The sequence below is a fragment of the Pomacea canaliculata genome, linkage group LG14 (assembly GCF_003073045.1).
Source record: "Pomacea canaliculata isolate SZHN2017 linkage group LG14, ASM307304v1, whole genome shotgun sequence".
NCBI classification, from domain to species: domain Eukaryota; kingdom Metazoa; phylum Mollusca; class Gastropoda; order Architaenioglossa; family Ampullariidae; genus Pomacea; species Pomacea canaliculata.
This window is the reverse complement of record NC_037603.1, coordinates 7701720-7723189: the sequence shown is the minus strand read 5'-3', so window position 1 is coordinate 7723189 and position 21470 is coordinate 7701720. Positions and strand designations below refer to the sequence as shown.

At 45.0% G+C, this 21470-nt stretch overlaps 1 protein-coding gene across 1 annotated transcript; it reads left to right on the top strand.

Moving 5' to 3' along the window:
• The first annotated feature begins 2176 nt into the window (after positions 1-2176).
• LOC112555062 lies at positions 2177-20218 on the top strand. Its single transcript, XM_025223223.1, has 11 exons — positions 2177-2722; positions 10297-10502; positions 10793-10986; positions 11388-11461; positions 11872-11917; positions 12225-12296; positions 12614-12732; positions 12979-13218; positions 13889-13986; positions 14487-14919; positions 16297-20218. Exons 1-10 carry the CDS (start codon positions 2587-2589, stop codon positions 14646-14648), a joined length of 1347 nt encoding a protein of 448 aa, XP_025079008.1. The 5' UTR covers positions 2177-2586; the 3' UTR covers positions 14649-14919; positions 16297-20218.
• The last annotated feature ends 1252 nt before the right edge of the window (positions 20219-21470 follow it).

Below are 21470 nucleotides of genomic sequence, written 5' to 3'. Positions count from 1 at the left end.
GTTAACTTGTCAAGTTGTATATGAAAGTTTGTGTGTGGTGAGAGGAAGGCGATACTACAGGCATACATTAAGTAAAACATTCATTTTTATGCATTTGGTAGAGGTGAGACAGGTTTAGGTAATTTAATGGTTTTAAAGTTTCACAAGTGAAGTCCTCTTTCCGTCTTGTTTTTATTTGGTCCACATGAATACGCAGATATCTATTTGGCAAATTGTCTGCGATGCAGGGTTATCTCCCATACTTCTGCATTCACCCCAAAAGGGACACAACCCATCACGTACAAATTGACACTACCAATGGTTACCTCTGTCAGCTTACAGCCTAGATCTTTTAAATTCTGCTCCTATTTGCCCATGAAAGTTTAATTAAAGAAAGCAAGACGTGAGTTTAGCCTGACTTACCTGCCAGGTGGGGCTTCACCGTGTGATATCTAAGTGGAGTTGCACCACAAGTCCTGTCATGTCGACCCATCAAGAACATTTATAACTTCGGAAGCAAAACCTCAAATAAGTTTGGCTGAAAAGTTCATCTTTATGTTAGCAATCATTTTTACATCGGGTTTTAGTTCTGGCTGTAACCATTGCATTATAATTAAAATCATAAAGTCAAGTTTGAAATATCTGGGTGGACATTTTGTGTTGGACAGGTATTGTGATGATTGCACACTGTTGAGAGTGGTAGCTGTCGTAGTGTCTTGAGATGATTTGTCATCACGACACATTGTGTGACCAGTGATGCAGTGTCTAGAGACGGGCTGTTATTACAGAACATCAGGTGTTATGAAGGTGTCTAAAAATGAGCAGTTTTCTACCTTCTAACACCTCTGTCAACACCTTACAGGTAGCAGGTCCTTGCGACCCTGCATAGCAAGCTATCGGCAGCACACAGACGTGCACCTACAGTATCTCACCTGGCACAGGTGGGTGTTAGCCTACCCCTTATTTTTTAATTTCTCTCTCTCTCACCACCCTTCATAGTCGGACGGCCGCTGAACGACTGTTGTCCCTGGCAACCATGTAAACAACCTTTCCGCGAGTGCTTGTGACGTAGTCTCGCACACCTTGGAAGTGGAGGGTGAAGGGTGGAGGTCGATTTTTTTTTTTTAATGAGGTCATTGGCAGTAATAGCGCGCCCTGCTATGCTCTTTCTAGTGACAGCGCGCTATACCCTCTCACCGGCCATTATCTGCTCTACCTGGGATGTTTAACACCGCCACGACTTGGGTTCCAGAGGAGCGCTGACAACTTGCCCAAGCAATGGCGACCCGGGGTATCTGGCATGGGAGAGACCTGTGGTGAGTGTAGGGCTGACGTGTGCAAGAGTGTGTATGTGTTGCAGTACTTGCCTGTATACTGGTCAGTCAGCACACCTGTGAGCTCACCTGTACTTCTCTCTACCTGCAGAAGACAGTGAGACAGGCGCGTGGCGTGTCGCTCGGGCTGGGACAGGACAACTCAGACGTTGCACAAGGTAATTACAGGTGTGTTTCTTGTTCAACTGCTAGCTGACTGCTACACTGACCAAGTTCACTTCCCTTCAGCACCAATGGCTTGAGTCCATCACCTGCCGACTGGGGCAGGTGTGGGCTTTGGACGCTGTCTTCATATTGTCATGTGAACAATATTTATTTATATACCACCATTATTTGTTAATGTTATGACTGACACAGCTTATACACAAAAGTCCTATAGTCTTATAGTCTCAGAAATAGTGAATTGTGAGTGGTTTACTGTGTCTACAGCAACGAAGACGGAGCTTAGCCTTCTTTCGCCACCTTTAGCCTGTAATGACGACAACACTGCAAATATATTGCGCAACATGTAAAAGAGGATATTATTTATTGAGCACAACATATCAATATATTACTTGATTAAACATCACATATTACATAAACAGAACACCAATGATCAGCTGTTGGGATGTACATGTGCGCTCGCGTGTGTGTATGGATAGCTTGCTTATCAAACAGTGTGTCTGGTCAACAAGTATACACCTGCCCCATCTCCTGTAGTCTTTCTTTCATTTCTCACCCATCTTCCCCCACACCCGACACATTCAAGCTTGGCAACCGATAGTGTTTTTCTTTGTTCAGATTTGCCCATGACTGCCACCACTACAAGATGGACTAGTACTGAGCAAAAATCTTTCTTTTTCATTGATGAAGATGTCACATCACTGCCGTATGGCTGGCTGGCTGGCTTGCCCTGTGATGGAAAGATTCCACCCGGTTCTGTAGGCAGGAGCTGATGTTGGATTGCCCAGAGTCTGTATCCTGTCATTGACGAAGTATAGCTTGAAGATTCCATGTGTTTCTGGACCGTCCAGAGCCTGAAGATTGCTGCTAATGTCGCATTGTCCAGTGCCTGCACAATGGACAGTAATGCTGGAATTTCCAGAGTATAAAGATTGCCGAACTATCCCGCTCTGTGACTTTGCATCCATTGATGTTCAGGTGATAACGGACACCCGTGCTGTTGCTGATGCACCAGTAGAACATCATCGTACCTGCTTACAGAGCGTGTGGCGATGTTTTCCATATGAAAGGTGCGTTTGGTGCATGAGAGCGAGGAGTTTCCGGCTTGAAAATGGACATGACACCGCGACGCACGCAGAGTGCCAAGAAGCCGAGGCTGAGGTTCGTCGACCTCTCGCTGGACGGCGCGGAGCTCGGCAAGAAAGCCGAGTCTGACAACGGGAAATTTCCACTGGGGGGTTATAAAAGTAAGTGAATCATCATCAATCATCATGGATGTGTGGTTGATCATTTTTGCATTGTTTTTCTGTTTATGACATGACAAGTTGTCTACACACCTCTAGGGTCTACCAAAGCTACTTCCGAGGTAGTCTTACCTCTACTTCTAGCTACAGCCTTAAGAATCGTACCTTTAGGATAACAAGCTAAGTATTCACATAAAATACTGTTGTCTTGGTGATTGATAGCTGTTACCCCCGATAACTTTAAGAGAAATGTGAAAGTACTGTCGAAATTCCTCCTTCAATCACAGAAGTGATATGTGATGTCACTGACACTGTCTGCACCTCAGGTGATTATCTGAGTTTGAGACACCCCACTGTCAGTTGTCCCTCCTGCTCTCTGCTCACCTGTCTGCCAGGTTGTTGTACCCCAAAAGCTGGCAGTGTCACTGGTGTGATAGATGTCATGTCACACACTCACATACTGTATGTGACGTGTACGCTTCAGACCCGAGTCCGTTACACAAAGTGCAAGTCACGGGGACACGGGGTACTTATCCAGAGAGTACAGGCAGACATTCCTTATCTCCAAGATACCTTTACCTTCACAGATAAGCGGTGGCGTTTGATACTGCGACACCCCGGGTACATGTAGCGCCAGGTAAAGCCTGAAACACTGGCAGTTATGGACTCGCAGTGGCAGAGACAGTGAACTTGCCTCACTCATTAGTCAAACTTCTTGTCTAACGTGTCACAAGCGAGACACAATAAACTGGTAGACAGAGACAGATGACAGAGAGAGACAGAGACAGCTGGCTGTCTTAGTCCAAACACGGAGTAAGAACACACAAAACATAAAGGTCAGAGGACGTGAGTCATGAAGACGTGAGAGAATAAAGGACAGACGAGATGAAATGAAGGGGTTTGAGACAAGAAGACATGAGGAAGAAAGACATGAGACGTGAGGCAAGGACGTGATTGTGAGACAGGAAGACACGACATGGGACACGGGATTGGATACAGGCAATGAGATGAAGAACATGACATGGCACACGAGGCTATGACAGGTCAGGTTATGACATGTAGCAAGACTTGATACACTAGGTGTGAGACCCGAGGACATGATACATCCGAGATCATGGGGCTCGAGACATGGCATGGCGATGTGTCAGGACACGAGCTTATCTTGTTTGTCTGCCCCCTGAAGATAGTGAGAGGAGGTCTGGCACAGCTGGAGATAGTGAGAGGAGGTCTGGTACAGCTAGTGAGAGGTCTGGCACAGCTGGAGATAGTGAGAGGAGGTCCGGCACTGCTGGAGATAGTGAGAGGAGGTCTGGCACAGCTGGAGACAGTGAGAGGAGGTCTGGCACAGCTGGAGACAGTGAGAGGAGGTCTGGTACAGCTGGAGACAGTGAGAGGTCTGGTACAGCTAGTGAGAGGTCTGGCACAGCTGGAGACAGTGAGAGGTCTGGCACAGCTGGAAATAGTGAGAGGTCTGGCACAGCTGGAGACAGTGAGAGGTCTGGCACAGCTGGAGAAAAATACCTGCTCTTCCTTCTGTTACTGTTATAAAGTCACACCTGGCATCTCAACTTCTCCAGCGGGTAGATTGGCAGGCGGGTGGTTGGAGGTGGTGCAGGTGTGGAGGGGAGGGTAGTGGAAGGCAGCGGGGTTTGGAGGAACTTCTGTGTCCTGCACGCACTGCCTCGCGGACTATTGTGCTCTTATTTGTCCCGAGGGCGGAGACTGGGTCATGGAGGTCAGGGGGATCGCTACTAATCTGTCGAAAGATAAAAAAAAAAGCGAGCGTGGAGCAGGTACCCGAGTTCTATAGAAGTCAACCCGTGTTAAGCGCCCTGACTAAGCGGGTACTGTGTGTGTCAACCAGTGCTCACACCCCACTCTTGTGTGCAAGTCTCGAATTAACCCGTGTTAACCCCTCGAGCAGACGAGAGACTTCACATCGTACAGAAAGCTGAAAATCGAACCGGATACTTAAAGATTTATTTGCCCTTGAACGTGTGCACTCCACGTTAAAATAAATGAATTCTGTGTACGTGTATGTGTATATTAGACTCTGTATATACTTGTAGATAATCCATCATAATGTGCGTATCTGTACATGTCGATCATGATGTGTGTATTTGCGTATGGCTTTCATAAACCAATGTCCATGGCTAACAAAGGGTTAAAGGTTAATCACTTGAGAGAGTCGGTGAAGCCGTTAGCAAAGCTAAGTTCTCAGACCTGTTTGCCTGGCACCATCACCACCAATGTTCCTTCTAACTAGACACTTGCTCCCTCGTTCCCCAAACCTTGCGATCGTTTGGCACTTTTCTTGGGGCCAGATTGTTGTGAGGGAGGTCCTGTCACCTTTCCTCTGACCAGCTTCCTGCCTTGTGAGGTTCACGTGACTGTCATTCCCCAGGTGGGTGAGATGGCAGCACGCCGCGCCATACGGGTATCGAACCGGGTAGTGTGGGCGCATCCTGCGTAGGAAACTATTGGTGTAGCCACCCTTAATGGATGAAGCAAATCAATGAAAAGAAGGATAGCATTACCATCCAACCGACCTTTTGTCTTGGAAACCAAAGGAGCTTCACTCCAGTGCCACAGACAGCTGCCGTTCGTCCCAGGTATCAATATTTTAGCGCCTGTCTAACCTGGGCACACCTCAACAGCTGGGTTCATTTGAGTGCATGTTTTGTTTTTGTTTTTGTTTCTTTTTGCCTTTGTCTCGTGGGCTTTTGTCTGTAAAGGTCTGTGTGAGCATTTGTATTGTGTTTGTGAGAGCCTTAGTTGTGTATACAATTTGCGTCACAAATAATTACAATAACAACAACAACAAACAACAACAACAACAAACAACAACAACAAGAAGGGGTAGAAGGCGGCAACTTGCTTTGTCAAAACCTGTCACGCACTCAAGGAAGAGAAAGGAAAAAATAACCAAACAAACAAGAAGGAAACAAATAAAAAAATAAATAGAAAATAGGGAGCAAACAAAGGTAACGTCAACAGCAACGAGAACAACAACAACGACAAGATTTCCTGTTTTATCAAGGAATATTAAAAAGTATTTTGAGCGAGCCGTCAACAAGTAAACTGCTCTGTGATTCAGTGAAATGTTTGCCACCACCAATGGAAAATCTGAGTTTGGTTTGAAGAACGTGTCTAATGACCTCCTGTGACCTGTCTGGGACGAGGGTGGCACAACGTGTCTAATGACTTCCTGTGACCGGTCTGCGACCCCTGCCCCACAGCAACTTGTTTACGGCTTCGCCCGCTTCGCCGAAGGAGAAGGAAATAAGATTGAAATTTAAGTTAATCATTATATCGTCTATATTTGATGTTCATTTCTCGCCATAAAATATTACAAAATATTGCACTTTGCCATTGAGAGACGGATTGTATTCTGGGTAAACCCTCCCTCCCTCTCTCTCTGTTGTATCTGGTGTGTGTATGTGTGTCCGCTTGTGTGTGCGTGGATGAGGTGAGTGTGTACGCGCTCGTTTGAGGGGAGTGAATTGGGGCAGTGTGTGCAGGTAATCTGTTGGGGCTAAGGGTGTAAGGGTTAATGTGTAGGGGCTAAGACTGAAAGCTTAGATGTAGGTGGTCATGTGACATATTTCTGGATATGTTGGACTTGGCACATTGAATATTCTGAAACTACAATTACTCGCCTTTAGCCAGCAGCCTATCAAAGAACATTTACCGGATTTTTTCTTCATGATCCACGGGGAAAGGAAAGGACATTCACTGAGTGACACTTTTATTTCTGTCACGGAGTCTTTGATTGTATTGACAAGCGGCGAAGGTGTGTGGGTACTAACCTATAAATTAAACAATTAACTAAACCATTCCATTATTCCCTCGTGCACGTCTCAGCTACGGAGGACTTCTTACACCAGCTGCAATGACTTCAAAAGGTTTGATGGGTGTTGGGGCATCATGTTTTGCCAGCTCAACACCCTGGGTGTTAAGAAATCCCACAGCCGCGTGGTACTAAAGGTTGTTTGACAAAAGCCGGCTGAGGTCCTTTTTCTCGTTTTGAGTGGCGGGTGGATCGTGAGAATGCGAGAACTCTCCTTGTGACCAACATAAGTGGTTTGTGTTGTATCAAGACAGCTGAAGTCACACTGTATATTGCAAATAACAAACATAATTTTACTCCAAATGCACGCGTTGCCACAGCGACGACATTGTTGGCGAAGATGTTCATCGCCAGACGAGTGTCAGAGCCACGTCCTCTTCTAAGGACGATCACCGTCGTGCATCTAACAACAACAACGATGCAAGTTATCGGCGCTTGGATAACTCTTTCAACTAGGAGCTGAGTTTAGATATCACAGGCGTGTGAGCCAAGTCCAGAAGTCCAAATTTTATTTGTTGCCAAATTTACGACCATCAGCCAAGAGTCCTTCCCTGGCTTCTCCACCGCAGTGGGCGCCGGTAAAAGATTGGAGAAATGTTTTATAGAGAATCTCTCGGGCTTGTGCACCTGACTTGTTGATGTTTGTGTTGTCTGCTGTTCATGTCTCCTATGGAAACACTTCATGTTCAGTTTCTGGAATAGTCTGCTTCTTTCAGCGGAAAGTTGATGGCCGCCATCTCACGGCCGCCAAGCGATGGACACACACGTCGGAGGGAAGGTTGTAATTCAAGACAGGAGTGGAGTGCAAACAAAGTTTGTATCAACAGACTGCTTGGGTGGAATTTTGTGGCTGCTGAGCCCTGGCCATATCCCCGACAGGCCACCAGTCACCTGCTACACCTTCACCAACGCAAATTGGGAGAATGAAAAATGAACAAAAATGAAAATGAACGATCACTTGCTCAGTAGCTGCTGAACGGGCTGCAAAATATTGTTTTGTGTCCTTTTGTAGCGGCTGGTGCAAGCAAAACTTCAAATTCTAACCTCGCCAATGATTTTGAGCATTCAAAGTGAATTTTTTTTTTCAAACATGACAATAAATACACTGCGCATCCATTCTTCTAACTGAACAGATACACAGAAGACAGATACCATCCATCATTGACAATAACAGATTTGCTAACCATTGGTTTCCAGGATGTTTTTGTGCTGCAAACAATAAATAGTCACAATGAATTAGTATTTGTGTGATATTTGCGGTCCAGCCCGGGTGATTCCAATCGATGCTGTAATAATTGTGTAACAGTTGTGTAATGGATGAAACATGTCCAACAGTGATGTGTTACCACGCATCGTCTCACACATTAATCTAATGTCGGCTTCATCCACATGTTTACTTTGCAGTTTCACTTGCATCCAATCAATACTCAAATATTTTTAGACTCGTACGGAGGAGAAGGGGGAGGAAACAGTTTGTCGATGAGATCAACGGCGGGACGACGTTTTGTCGCCGCTGTTCCACGTGAGGGTCGTACTGCGCATGCGTGCACTGCTAGAGCGTGTCGCTTGAATGCAATAAAGACGGCAAGGTCATAGGTCACAAAATCTTTCTAAAGCCAGAAAAATCGAAGCCTTCCTTTATGCATCTGTCATATTTTTTACTTCCTCGTTTCATTTCTTAGTTGTCAAAAAGTTTCTTTGCCAAGTCGTCCAGACCTTCCTGCGGACTTCTCCAAGCTACCTTTGACCTTTGGCCCCGTCGTTCCATTGGCTGAAGCTTAAATCGGCCACGACCACAACAAGTGACAAATGTTACATCTGGTGGGCAAAAGTTGGGGGTTGACAAGATTAAAAACAATTTTCTGTCGACTCTATGTATGAGATGTGACCTAATGAGTCTCGGTAAGACAAGACAGGGATTGGTTTGTTTATCACGTGGGACAAATTAAAAGTAAATATAAAGAGCGAAAAGGAAAATAAAGTTATCGTTAGAAAAAGACAAAATGAGTGATAACAATAGAATTCAGGCAAACTGCCAACACTTACAATATTTACAAAATGGCGTGTCAGCATTAGCAGGGAAATGTTTTGATGGATGTCAATGTTGACCAGCTTTAATAATGTCGGACATCGATGGATCGGCAGGAAATGGGGTCAAAGTTGTACAGAAATGCAAAACGATGTTCCCACAGAAAGACTAAACAGTGTTTTGAACATCGGTTTTGTGACATCTCTTTTCATCAGTCACCAATAATTTAAACAGGCATTGAAATAATTGCAAAAAAAGTTTGATGATATTACAAGAATAATAATTTGATCCACATTGGGGTATGTCGGTTCGAATCTAGGGACATTTCGTACAAATATCGTTTTATCTGCACACCTATGTTGTTATTTGTTGTTTGATACACCTTGTTTGTGATATCGGGGTACTTTCCATGAGAAAGAAGGGTGGAGGCTCAGGTAAGTGAGGCACGTGCTCAACCAGTGTACAGGTGGCCAGGTGGTTACTTGTGCAAATATTCCCTTTGCTGTGTCGCCAAACTTAGAACAGTGTTGGGTGGAAACAGTTTGACTGTTGTTGTAACTTGAACTCCTCTGACCTTCTTCCAAGGTTAGAATAATTATTTTATTTTCTTACCCTCTCTCTCTCTTCGTGTGGGTGGGTGGGTGTGCGTGTTTTCTTCTTGGCAATGGCTGTCAACCGCAGTCCAATGCAAGTTCTGATACCCACAAAGTGCATGGTGGTTTGGAGGGTTGCGAGCATTTCCAACCCTCAGACTGAGGTGTCTGAACACAAAGGTTACTGGGGCCAGTGAACTCTGCTCACCCCTTGTAATGCACGATTTGGTCTGCTTGGTTACTACAGTCTCGTATTGCTGTTTGTCGCACCCGGGTGCAGGGTACTCAACAATCACAATCATTATCTGTCTCGTGGCATGACAGACTCTCAATAGAACTGTGGGACAGGAGGCCTGCTTGTAACAAACAACTTACAAATATTTACCTCCCTGGCCGCTGCCTACCTGTGTGCAATAGCCAGGCCGTCCACAAGATTGCTATTCGATAAACGAAAAGACACTCTGATTTCTCACCTGCCGATGAACTACACAACCCTGCTACTCATACCTGGCGAACTGCAGCGACCCGTAACTAGGATACATCTCTGTAGTGGGGTGCAGGGGACAGGGACAGGGAACAGGGGGGGGGGAGACAATTAGTTTTACAACATGGAATCCATGCAACAAATTTTTCAGAACCTTAGGGACGCTCGGAGAGTGGCTGCTGGTTGTCAACTCTTCATGTAGTGCCATTCTCACACTTTTGTTCTTCCATTTTTTTGTTATTCACACATTGAGCTAAATATGACCCCTGATATCTCTCTCACACACACATACACTCTCTCTCTCCGTATGAAGAGTGGATTCATGCATCCAGTCTTTCTGTCTAAGAAGCCGACATTAAGACTACATCTGTGTCTATAATGATTGGATGAATGCGTGTTTTTGTCTCTTTGAATAATAGTGATACATCTAGTACTATTTATGATAATAAATCATAATATTTATTGTTATATAAGATATATCCACTGTTTGAGACAATGTTTGCGGTTTTGACTATATACCTCTCTGTGTATGTGTGTGCGCGCGTTCGCCTCCATTTCCACACATTGCCCAAGCTACAAACTTATATAATCTACATTCACGGGCAAATATTTTGTTGGCAGAAAGCAAGCGGTCGCCCATTGGCATCTACTCCTACGACAAGCCACGTGACTACCAACACCAGCTTCGCGAGGACATCGAGCGCCTGTTGGACTCGGAGGTGTTGGAGGTTCACGGGTCGCCCACGTGGACCCTTGAGGCTCACCGCCAACCCACACACTCGGGGGAATCGCCCCTACTTACCAACAAGTACCTGGCCTCTTCAAAGGTAAGTGGGGTTTGAAACTGGAACCAAAGCTAAGGTAATATTTGCTGGAAAGCTGTCACCAGTCCAGGTATACAGGTACATGTAACGAGAATTAACAATAATACATAAATAATAAAATATTGGCTTGCCAACAAGTTGTAGTAAGTCCAAAGCTAGATTTTGCCAACATGTGAAATGAGTTCAGACAGAGGTTTATTCTGAAAGTGTAATCAAGATAAGCAATACAGAACTAAGGCAGACAACTCTAGTGTGCAACTCTCTCCCTGTGCCACTCTCTCTCTCTCCACCAGCACGATGTCATCAACGGGACGGCCAAGTGGAGCAAAGAGTCTCTCAACCCTCGTCGCTGCTCCGCCCCACCCGTGTACCAGGGGGCGCTGTACTATCGGCCCAACAGAGCTCACCAGTACCTCTCCGCCACAGAGTTACGGGACGCTGCAGAGAACGACGTCATCGTTAAATATGGCCGCCCGACACGCACCACGTGAGTCACGAGGGAAGCAGTGAAATGAGAGAGACGGAATGTGAAATAACTAAAGTAGGAGGTAAAATAATGTTTCCATGTTGCTGACACCTCGTGACCTGCTGACACCTTTGTGACCTCCGCAGCTCTCGGTTCCTGGAAGCAGAAATACCTCTCAGACAAATGTAATCTGTTTTTAGCCGCGTCACCTGTATATCTAATGTTGGCAGTCCACTCCATACCTTGATGTTGACTGAGTTGACACGCAAGTTCATTGGCAATAATGAGCCAACAGGTAGCTAGCAGGCTGTTGACTTATGTTATCGCCTTTTTACTTGCAGGGATTGACAGGTTGGTTATTCCAGACTTTGTCCTGCAGGGTCTGACAGTTAAAGTTTCTACTCTCTGTGTTTGTCCTGCAGGTTACTGAGGGCCAGACAGCGATCCAAGACTGGTTCTTTCAACGCATACGAGATTCGCCGAGAGCTGGTGCAAAGTACCTATCAGACCTTCTTGTTCATTGGACTCCTTACCACGCCAAGCACTAGTCTATATACTCTTAAGTTTGGATGTACATTGAACTTATTAGAGACAGAAAGCGAGTATTATTCATGGAAACAACAACTTGCTTTCATTGTCTCGAATTAAAAATTCACAAACGGAAGTTTCCAGTAAAACACAACAGCTTCTGTAGAATTTAGTCGCAGGCTGGTTGAGCTCAAGAAATGTAAATACAATGTTTTGTAATAAGACAGTCACATCAGTAACACAAGGTGTCTGTGGGGAGCAAGTTGTTTTGAGGAAAGGAGCTATACGCAGACGGACTGATGACTGATGACTGATGACTGACATGTCAGCCTGTCACATAATGTCAGCATGTGATGTCCTGTCATTTTTTTCTGGCAGGGATGGAGGAGATCAAGAATGGCAGTATATTCAGCAACCCCAAAGAGTAGGCGACTTTCTCCAATGTCTTCCAGAACATTCAGTCGCAGTCACTCCAGTAGATAACAGTTTAAACTGTTTAAAATTAACGGCTTTGTGTTAGTTCATGAACACATATCTCAAAGTGTAATACACGAACCTACACAGAAATAGCATTACACATGGTCAAAAAACATTAAAAGAATGGAATCAGCAAAACTGTCTAACACCTTCATAGACAGAAGTGAGTGGCTAGCTGGATTACACTTAGGTCATGTCATCGCTGGAAATGTTCTTTGTTTTCACCAAATTCATTGCAACTTGTCTTTTTCCAGTTTTGCGCAGAATCACACGGACATAGATGGAGAACCCTTTCACTATTTTGTGACTGGTGCTCGCTACAACAGGTAGGTCAACATTCAGGATATTCTAAGCTATAAAACAACAGGTACAACAGGTAGGTTGCAAGAAAATGTAATGATATGACAACAGAGGAAGACAACACAACAGAAATGTTTACAATAAACAACATAAAGTTTGCTGGAGTGAAATCCAGGAGGTGATTAGAAAGTTGTCAGTCAACCAAACTGACAAAAGTAATACATCACACCTGGTGAAGTGTGACCTTATGACTCCGCAACCATGCACTAGGTGTCGCTAACATCACTTTGTGCTGTCAGGACCTGCTAGGTGTCGCTAACATCAGTCTGTGTTCACTGTTCAGAGCTCATTGTCTGGATGCCCGCAGCCTGACCCAGTACGGCGTCTACCTGCCGCGGTGCAACCCGCTGGGGTGGTTCGTGCTGGAGCAGCGACTGGCAGAGATGGCGGACGGGTCGCCAGGTAAATCGAACGCTTCTGGGAGTTCCTTAATATTATTTTATTCTATATATCCTCCACCTTTTCTTGCTTGTATCTGGCTCTTAAAGATAAGTAACATGTCCTTGTTAGCTGTTGCCTCCAAGCACCCCCACCAGGGATCTGTATGATGACATGTGATGGAAAGATATCAAATGACGTGCAGATGACTCTGTAATGACACATGGCTTGCCATAGAGATTGTGATGACCTGCGGAATTCCTGTTCCAGACTCGCCTCGTTCTGACGTGGACGAAGGTTCTGCTCCAGTGGTGGCACCATCACGCCCCACCACCGCCCCAGGTTTCGGGAGAAGGGTGGGTCCCGCTACCCCTTCTGCCCCCCGCCAGGCCTGGGGTGACGCTTCATCCTCCATGCACATCGTCGGCGCCGACAACAACACCAAGAAACACGACGAGCATGCGGTCGTCGAAGAAATCATCAAATGGCCACAGCGGGTCAGCGGCAAAGGTCAGGCGCTCTCCTCATCCACCCCTGAGCTAGCATTCTAACTGGGTGGCGGGTCTAAACGTGTAATATTACAATTACATGACACGATTCTATTTACAACTAGTACAACTCTCAAAGCAAGCAAAGGGTTAGAACTGTCACGTCACAACATCAGTCATCTACAACAGCATTAGTTCGTACCCGCCACAAAGCAACAACAGTCAGCAGTGACATCACATCCATACCGCCACACCAGACAGACCCTCAGTCAATTATAATTCCCACTCGCATTTAATCACAAGTTATTCATTCATGCTGACGTTGACTAGTCGCACGGCGGACACAACAAAGGACAGCCTCAGTAGCTGGCTCTGTATGCAGACCAAATGACGGCCCGACGGGACAGAGGGACATGACTGTTTTGAAAATGTCTGCCTAATGTACAGTCTGAAGTACAAAGCGTATTTGTAATAATTTGATAGAATTTCAAACTACAAACACTTCAAATGAGGCTATTTTTAGTCAAAATAACAAAGAAACATTTTGAAACTATTTTGTGACTTGAAACCAAGCATTTTTGCAGATTTCTGTTAAAGAAAATTCATCTGGAGAGGGTTTGTTGGTGAAGATGCAAAGTAAGTAACAGCAGCAGGAAGTCGCTATTAACATTTTTTTCTCTCCATTGGAACAGGAAGTCGTCAGTCACTGGGTTCTAGCAGGGGAGACAACAGCAAGTTGGATTCCAGGCTTCCAAGCGTGCAAGGAACGTCTCTCTCTAAAGTACACAGGGTGAGCTCAACATACTCGGGGTGGAGTAATGTTCTGCATGTAGCATGATACAGAATATAAAGTTTATACTCCGTGGTCAGAAAGTACCCGGGGTGATGTCATTGTAGAATAACCCTCAGTTATTAGCTGACTGCCAGCTTGTCATTCGAAACTACTTTATCTTCACGACCACACATGTGATGTGAGTGTCACAGTGGAAGAACAGCATCATGGTGAGTTTTTGCTCTCGATCCATTGTTACCTCTCAGGTCCAGATTTTAGTTCTATAGCTACAGTCTAGTTCTGTCTATGAAAGAGATGTCAGTCCCGTAGTCAGTTTTGTCTGTGAGGTCTTGTCTTGTCTGTGAAGTCCAACCCCCCTGTTTCCGTCTAGACAGAGAAATATAAGCAGCAAAGATACTCTAGGCCTTAGGGTTGTCGGGTTACTTATCTGCTCCATATTTGATAAGTTTACCGCCGGGTCATCCGAGATATACCTCAGCCTAAACATGTTTTTCCAGATGCAAGGTCCGCAGACGAGAGCCCCTATGACTCCCAGCAGCCTCCTCCTTCTCCTGTGGTGCCGTCAGTCAAAAGTGACTCCGCCCTTCCCGCTGTCAAACCGGAAGTGGACGCTGAGCGGAATGCTGAACCTGATCCACCCGGACCCGAACCCGAGGTGAAGCTGACGTCAGCACCCAAGCGAAGGCCGATACTCGTGGACAGGTCCGTCAACGTGCCCTCCGTCGTGGGCTCCTACCTTGCCGCAGAGGATGACGGGAACGCACAGGAAAGCCAGAACGAGGCTCACAAGCCTGACGTTTCTGTCGCTGATGAAAGCACTGGTGATGGAGAAGGACAAGCGACAACTGGCGACAGGAAAGACGAGAGAGACACTGGGGGTGAAGACAGGGAGGGGAGGCGGTTACCGTGACAGACGGGGCATCAATGGAGGTTAGTCTGTGTGTCTGTGAGTCTGACTGTGTGTGTGGAGAGAGAGAGAGGTGAGGGGGTGAGCGCGCCTGTACTCGTTTGCGAGATCGCAAAATACAGGAAAGTAAGGCTTCTGTCGCATTACTAAGTGGAAGCAACTCCGTCGTTACTGTGTGACAAGCTTTCCTATAGTTGTCTCCCTTCTGTCATATTTTTCTCATGCAAGTTTTGTTTATAGTTACGACTAGCTGTTCCCGCACCTATCGCTCTCGGTAGTCTAATAATTAAAACACTCGCTTATCACCACTACAGTGACATGCACAGGGTTCAAATCTCCTCTCGGGACATTCTCTAAATAATTTTTTTTACGGGTATTCCAGTTTCCTTCCTTCTTTCTTTCACCAGCAGTACGAAATCACTTTTTCTATTAAACCAGCCAAACCAGTTCACACATCTTGTTTATTACAAGAGCAAATAGTCTGTCTTGTAATAACAATAATAATAGAAATCAAAGCAGCAAATGCACACCGCTGTTCCATTTTTAGAGCACATGGTGTAGGGACCAAACATTTTTGCTGCCCATAAAGTTAGTTTGTGGAATGTCTCATTGAAAAGTCATCTTGACTTGACAAACCACAGGAAAGGGAATGACTGCCGATACCCCGACATGACACCAACGTGTCATCATCCTGCGTGTGTCCTCATCCATCGATAGTTCAACATCGACGTAGAGACGAGTGTCAAGGGCACGGAACTCACCACAGGCTGTCGTGCAGAGTTAGCTCCCTTCACGCTGGCAAGCCGAGGGCTATCACTCCAATGATAATATAATAAGCCTGGGGTTTATATAGCGCGTGGTCACGCTCGTGGAGGAGCACGAACGAGACATGGGACAGAATAGAAAGGACGGAAGGATAAACAGCCGTGCAGACAAGTAATAAAATACAAACAGAAGACATAAAGAGGGATCGGCAAACAAACAGTAAAGATCCAGAGTTCGGACATCTACTGAGGAAGACGAGCAGGGGAACAGTTAATGGATGACAAGAAGTGAGAGAAAAAGTTAAAGGATGGACTAGCAATAGGAGTGTGTGTGGGGGTGTGTGCGCATGTATAGTGGAGTAAATATCTAAAATCGTTTTCTATTCTGCTTTAGCAATTAAAGACTCCAAACGAATGATTTCAGTTTATTTTTCTTGAGGATTCGCATAATGATTTCATTGATTAATCCGTTTTCTTTACCTTTCTCTAAATTCAGAATCTTGAACTAAATTCGTTTTATTTATTTATCTATTCACTTCTCTTCTACTTTCTTTCACTTCTCACTATCTCAACCCCTATATTGATCCACCGAGGTTGAAGATAAATGAATAAACTGTTGTTGTCGTCTGCCTCCAGACGAGTGACCAGCTGGTGTCTACGTCCAGCCTCCACAGACCCGCAGACAACGGCAGTGAACACGCCTCACGAGAGGACAGGAGGAGAGTGAAGCCGCTGAAAGACCCGTTAGCCTGACCATTCTACAAGACCAGGGGATGACGTCAGAGGGAGGCACAGGTCAGGAGGTCGTAGGTCAGGAAGACGGGATGAGTGATGGAGAAAGTAAGTTTTTCTTAACTCAGCGTGAGTCTGGTCAAGAGGCAGATGAAGGTGTTTCGACTGTCGTCACTGATGGCCAGGAGGAGAGTCGTGACAGTCCCTGTCACACTACATGTCTGAAGCAGGCTCCAAAAGTTCCAGAAGTCAGAGCAGAAATCGTATGAAGACAGTTACTTTCAGTGACGTGGACATCACGGAGCCGCCTGCAGCCCTCGACAACGACACTCCGTTACATCCGGGTGCTCTGAAGACTGACGAAACTGATGAGGTCACATCGCAATCCGACCAAACCGAGATTAATGAGGAAAACGAGGCCGACGACCTTGAACCTGTTGAAGAAGAGGCCGAGCCCTTGAAGGTGATTGTGATTCACAAGACAGCAAGTCTGTGAAGGAGTCACCGGTGGACATTAGAGACGAAAGGAAGGTGTCAGAGAGAACAGGAGATGAAAGCAACGATGACAGTCAACAAGAAGTTGGTGAGGGACATGAGGGAAAGTTATGATCGTGTGATCATGTTGAGCGTGGTGAACTCTTCACTGTTATTGTGAAATGCAGTGAAATGCAGGTCATGTGTGATGAACTCTTACCTATAATTCAGTGAAAAAGTAAACTCGACTAATGTGTTGTTGCCCACGTGTTGTCTCTGCACATAGTGTCTTCTAATTGTCCACTCACTGGTAAGACTGAGAGTCATTGTCATCATAAAATAAATCCTTAGAGTTGTTTTTGTAACTTCATCATCAGTGTGAAAACTGATTATTGCCCTGTTGACGGACTGAGACCTGACACAGCTGGGAAAAGAAGGGCAGAGAAGGCGAGATGGACACTATCCTTACAAGAAAAATAAAGGCCTCGACCTTCCCCTGCAGTCTCGAGAGACCCCTTTGCACTCCAAGCAATCAAAAGTAGCGGGACTGTGAATTTCCGGTCAAATCTTTCATTGACTTGTGACGGGAAAGTCGGTTAGTGAGCCAGAGATAGACTGCAGTTTGTTCCTTCAGACATCCCCACTGGGGCCGAGTAGACATGTCCTCTGAGTCTGAGCAGCCAAAGGACAGAGAGAAAACAAAACATAACTTCTTATGTCCAGTCGAGCGTCTGGCAGACCAGACGGTGGCAGACGAGAAAGACAAATGTACGAACCTCGCAGAAAACCTAGTTTCTGAGAAAGTCTTGTTTGCCGCCTCGGGAATCGTGAATAGAAAGGAAATGTAGTAGGGAACAGGTTCCTGTAGAACTAGATAAATTCTGGAAATGAAATTATTTCACCTGTAGGTGGGAAAATGCAGCCCATGCAGGCTGTCACGTGGTGTGCGCATGTCACTTGGGTTTTGCGGTCAGCAACTTCCGCTACAGCAAGGTTCGTGCACCTGAAAGGTGCTAAGACAGAACAACCTCCACTTCAACATTCTACCTGCCGTGTCACATCCTGTGTGTCATCTTGCCAGCTGTGTCACAATGTTGTGTGTCACCTTGTGTCATCACACCAGCTGTATCACCCGACTAACTGACATCTACCCAGCCACCGTACTTTCTTCTGATCAGCACTTTCTCTACCCGAGTTACAATAAATTGATTTTTCCCTTGTGATTGCCGCTAGAGGGCGCGCCACTCGACTAAACTCGTGATTTCCGTTTCTTCCCGATTTTAGTGGCGGGGCTGACTTTAGAGAATCTCTATGCCTGGGTCTCAGGCGCTGTAGTCGATATTCCTGATGTAGTTGGGGAAGTTGTAGACATAATGATGCAGTTATGAATTAGCAATGTGCTTTTACGACTCACCAATGCAAGCTCCATTAATTTTTGTGTTGCATTACATCTCCTTCGGAAAAGATAACAGACCGTAAAGGTCAAACGGAAGCTGAGTTCAAGACTGAAAGCGGTAATAATTATACAAAAAGTCGGACTGACTTGAAGGGCTGAGTCATCATGTTTTAAGACTGTACCGATCTTATTCAGGGTGGCTTTGTGGCTGTTGGGAGGTTGTGCAAGCCTTTTGATCTTAGAACAATACAGGATACATTAATATCGACTCCTTCGGAAACATTTTACTTTGGGCGTTGTGACCTTTTAACGGCTTTGGGTGACACGGTGAACTTTTGCAATGGCGGAGAGTGACAGAAGAGTGAGTGTGCAAAAGAACGAGCGATAGTTAGAGTGAAAACAACTCACACTGACCATTGCTGGCCCGACTGACTGTTTGCATAAACAAATTTTTGTTTAATCTGCAACGAGCTACCTTTTTTTTTTTTACTTTAAAAAAGCTTGTTTCTCGACATTTTTCTTCGAGGAGATAAAGTAGTTGCTGTTGTTAAATAAATATATCTCTGTTTCACGCATCTTTATAATTGAACAAAGGAAACAACTTGTCTTTGCTGAGGACAGCGTGGTCGTTGTCACATGGGAACAAACAGGACAACACACTGAAACCTGCGCATGCGCAGAGATTGCATTGTAAGTTTAGTTTGCAAAGAATGTTCTCGATAATCGGCCTTTCATCGCTGACTCGCTGATGAGTTCATTAAAGAGTTGAGAGTGATGACAGTATGTGTGGAGAGCAGAAATCAATGACCGTTGACCGTGTCACATGGTGTCTTCTGCAGTCGTCAACTGACAAATACGAAAAGGCTCACGTGGCGAACTAACCAATGGGAAGACGAAATCTGCGGCAAACTCACCAACGGGAACGCGAGCTGTCAGGAAAAATAAACTGAAAACAGGTTTTTTTTTTTTTAAAAAGTATTGAAGACCTAAGTTTCATTTGTCCATTTTTGTCGAATTTCGCGTGGTGGGAAGGCAGGTGTCTCAGGTCAAGTGTCTCTGCTTACTTTCGGACTTGTACCCGTGGCTGCCTGCTCAAGTCTTTGCGGTCACGTGACGTGAAAAGGGCGGGGAGTGGCCGTAGTGTTGCTCAATGTTTGGATCGGGTAACACGTGCTCCCTGTGCCAGAAGAAAGTCTTGAGTGACAGACGAGAGTTACGGAGGTACAGACCTGACAGACGACTGTCGCAGTTCTAATGTCAAGGCTCGCATCTCGCTCCCCTCGCTCCTCTAGCAATGGCTCGACATCGTCCTGCGTCACGTGGTCTTTATCCACCACCAGCACCACCACCACGTCCTTGCAGACAGCCTACGACATGCACAGCTGTTCGTGATCTGGCATTATTAGTCTGGCCTCCTCCTGCTGGGGTTACATGCAGGGGTCACGTGCATGCATTCACCTCGTGCACTCGGCAACCGTCCTGTGTCCGTGTGACCCGGTGCAACATCTTTCACAGACGATGGAAGGTCTTGACGATGAATTCAATGCAAAACTGCAGAGATTACCGCTGATATTGCAAACACCGCCATTGAACACTTCCCATAAACCTTTGCTAAAGTATGTTCAAACATCTTCTAACAGACAACTTGTAACAGCTTGTAACTCTCAGATAAGACAAACTTTATTTGTTCAAACTGTCTGTGCACTTTCCTCTCGTGCACTTTTGTCAGTATTCGAAGAGCCACGTGGTGTATCTACCATTCACAGTATTGAACACTGTATACAGTATGTGTGTGTGTGTGTGTTAATGTATTCAAAGCTGTACAAAGCATGTGAACAGCAAGGTGAACATGTAAATAATCCTAATGTCACATTCTGATCACGTGTTTGCAAAAATATCTCCTGCTGACCTTGTGTTGACTGTTTTAATAAAATCCGTGAAAATCTTGCTGAAAAAATGTTTTGTCTCGACACAGAATTTAACGTGCTTTTTTGTGTGATTATTCGAGTAGAAAGACTTTTCTCTTTGCGCCGTAGTGCATGTCGGTCTGTGAACGAATCTGTTTTAAAGAGCAGATAACTCTGAACGTGTGCAGCAAGTATAGATTATCTCCCTTCTTACGGCTCGCGTGGCAAGACAGCTCCTGATAATTGCATGTATAATATTTTCCACATTTGTTATAATTAGAAAGTAGATCAATAAATTTTCCGCACGGCCGTTAAATACTGTTTGAGAACATTTTAAAGACTGCAAGTGTGTTTGGTTTGATCAAACAAATTATGCCCTTCACAGGGTAAACAGCTCAAAGAAACATGAGAATACAAACAGCTCAAGGTGCCACATACAAACAATTATTAAGGAGCTGCTTCTTGTCACATGTGATGCGAGGAAAAAATAATAAAAGAAGACAGACAGAATGACAAATGAAAAATCTTTGTTTACGAGGGGAACAGAATAATCAAAATGTCTGGTTTTCTACATCTAGTCCTCTAAGAAGAAGAAATTTAAACATTATCTTATTAAAATAAACAAAGACATCAAAATCACAAAAGAGAAAAACGAGGAGAAATACAAAGATGGAGGCTGATGTCAGTATTGACGGATTAAAAATGTTGTATATCATCCAAACGTAGTGTCCATGGTGTAGTCTTTCATCATACAGATATGTTCAGCAAAGAAAGTTATCCTTCAAATTATTAAAATGTTAAGAAAAAGTACTTAGGAACTGGACAGTTGAACAAAATAAAGATAAAGTATCTGACCCACCACAGGTATGTTGGTCTCTCCATCCATCTTAAACATCTTCCAGTACTGTCGATCCAGTCTACCAGCATCCCTCGCCACAATACACATTTGTCTGCTTGTCTCGCAGGTTTTTCTTGTGCACAAACATTTATTTTCCTGAGTAATACATGCGTGATGTCAGGCCTGGACATGCAGTGCGAGGGGCAGCTATATTCTCATTGTAGTCCAGCCTGCTGGCTGTCTCCACAGCTTTCCTCCCACTTCTTCCCTCTATGGACAGTCCTTGCTTGTTGCCACCCACCCACACACCCGCCCACACCCACACATGTATAGATAAAGAGATAAACATAAATTTCTAACGCATGCACTGATTTAAAATATGTTTGCATGCATAATTTTCTTTTTTTACAGTCAATTAATAAATATTAAACTGCTTCAAACTCAGAGAACAAGCACCGACATT

Bases quoted from the DNA above. Each gene is read 5' to 3' on its own strand.
- LOC112555062 (XM_025223223.1), top strand. From the start codon at position 2,587: ATGGACATGACACCGCGACGCACGCAGAGTGCCAAGAAGCCGAGGCTG. The intron at 10,987-11,387 runs GTGAGTCACGAG...TTTGTCCTGCAG, and splicing joins GGCCGCCCGACACGCACCAC to GTTACTGAGGGCCAGACAGC. The intron at 12,733-12,978 runs GTAAATCGAACG...TTCCTGTTCCAG, and splicing joins GATGGCGGACGGGTCGCCAG to ACTCGCCTCGTTCTGACGTG.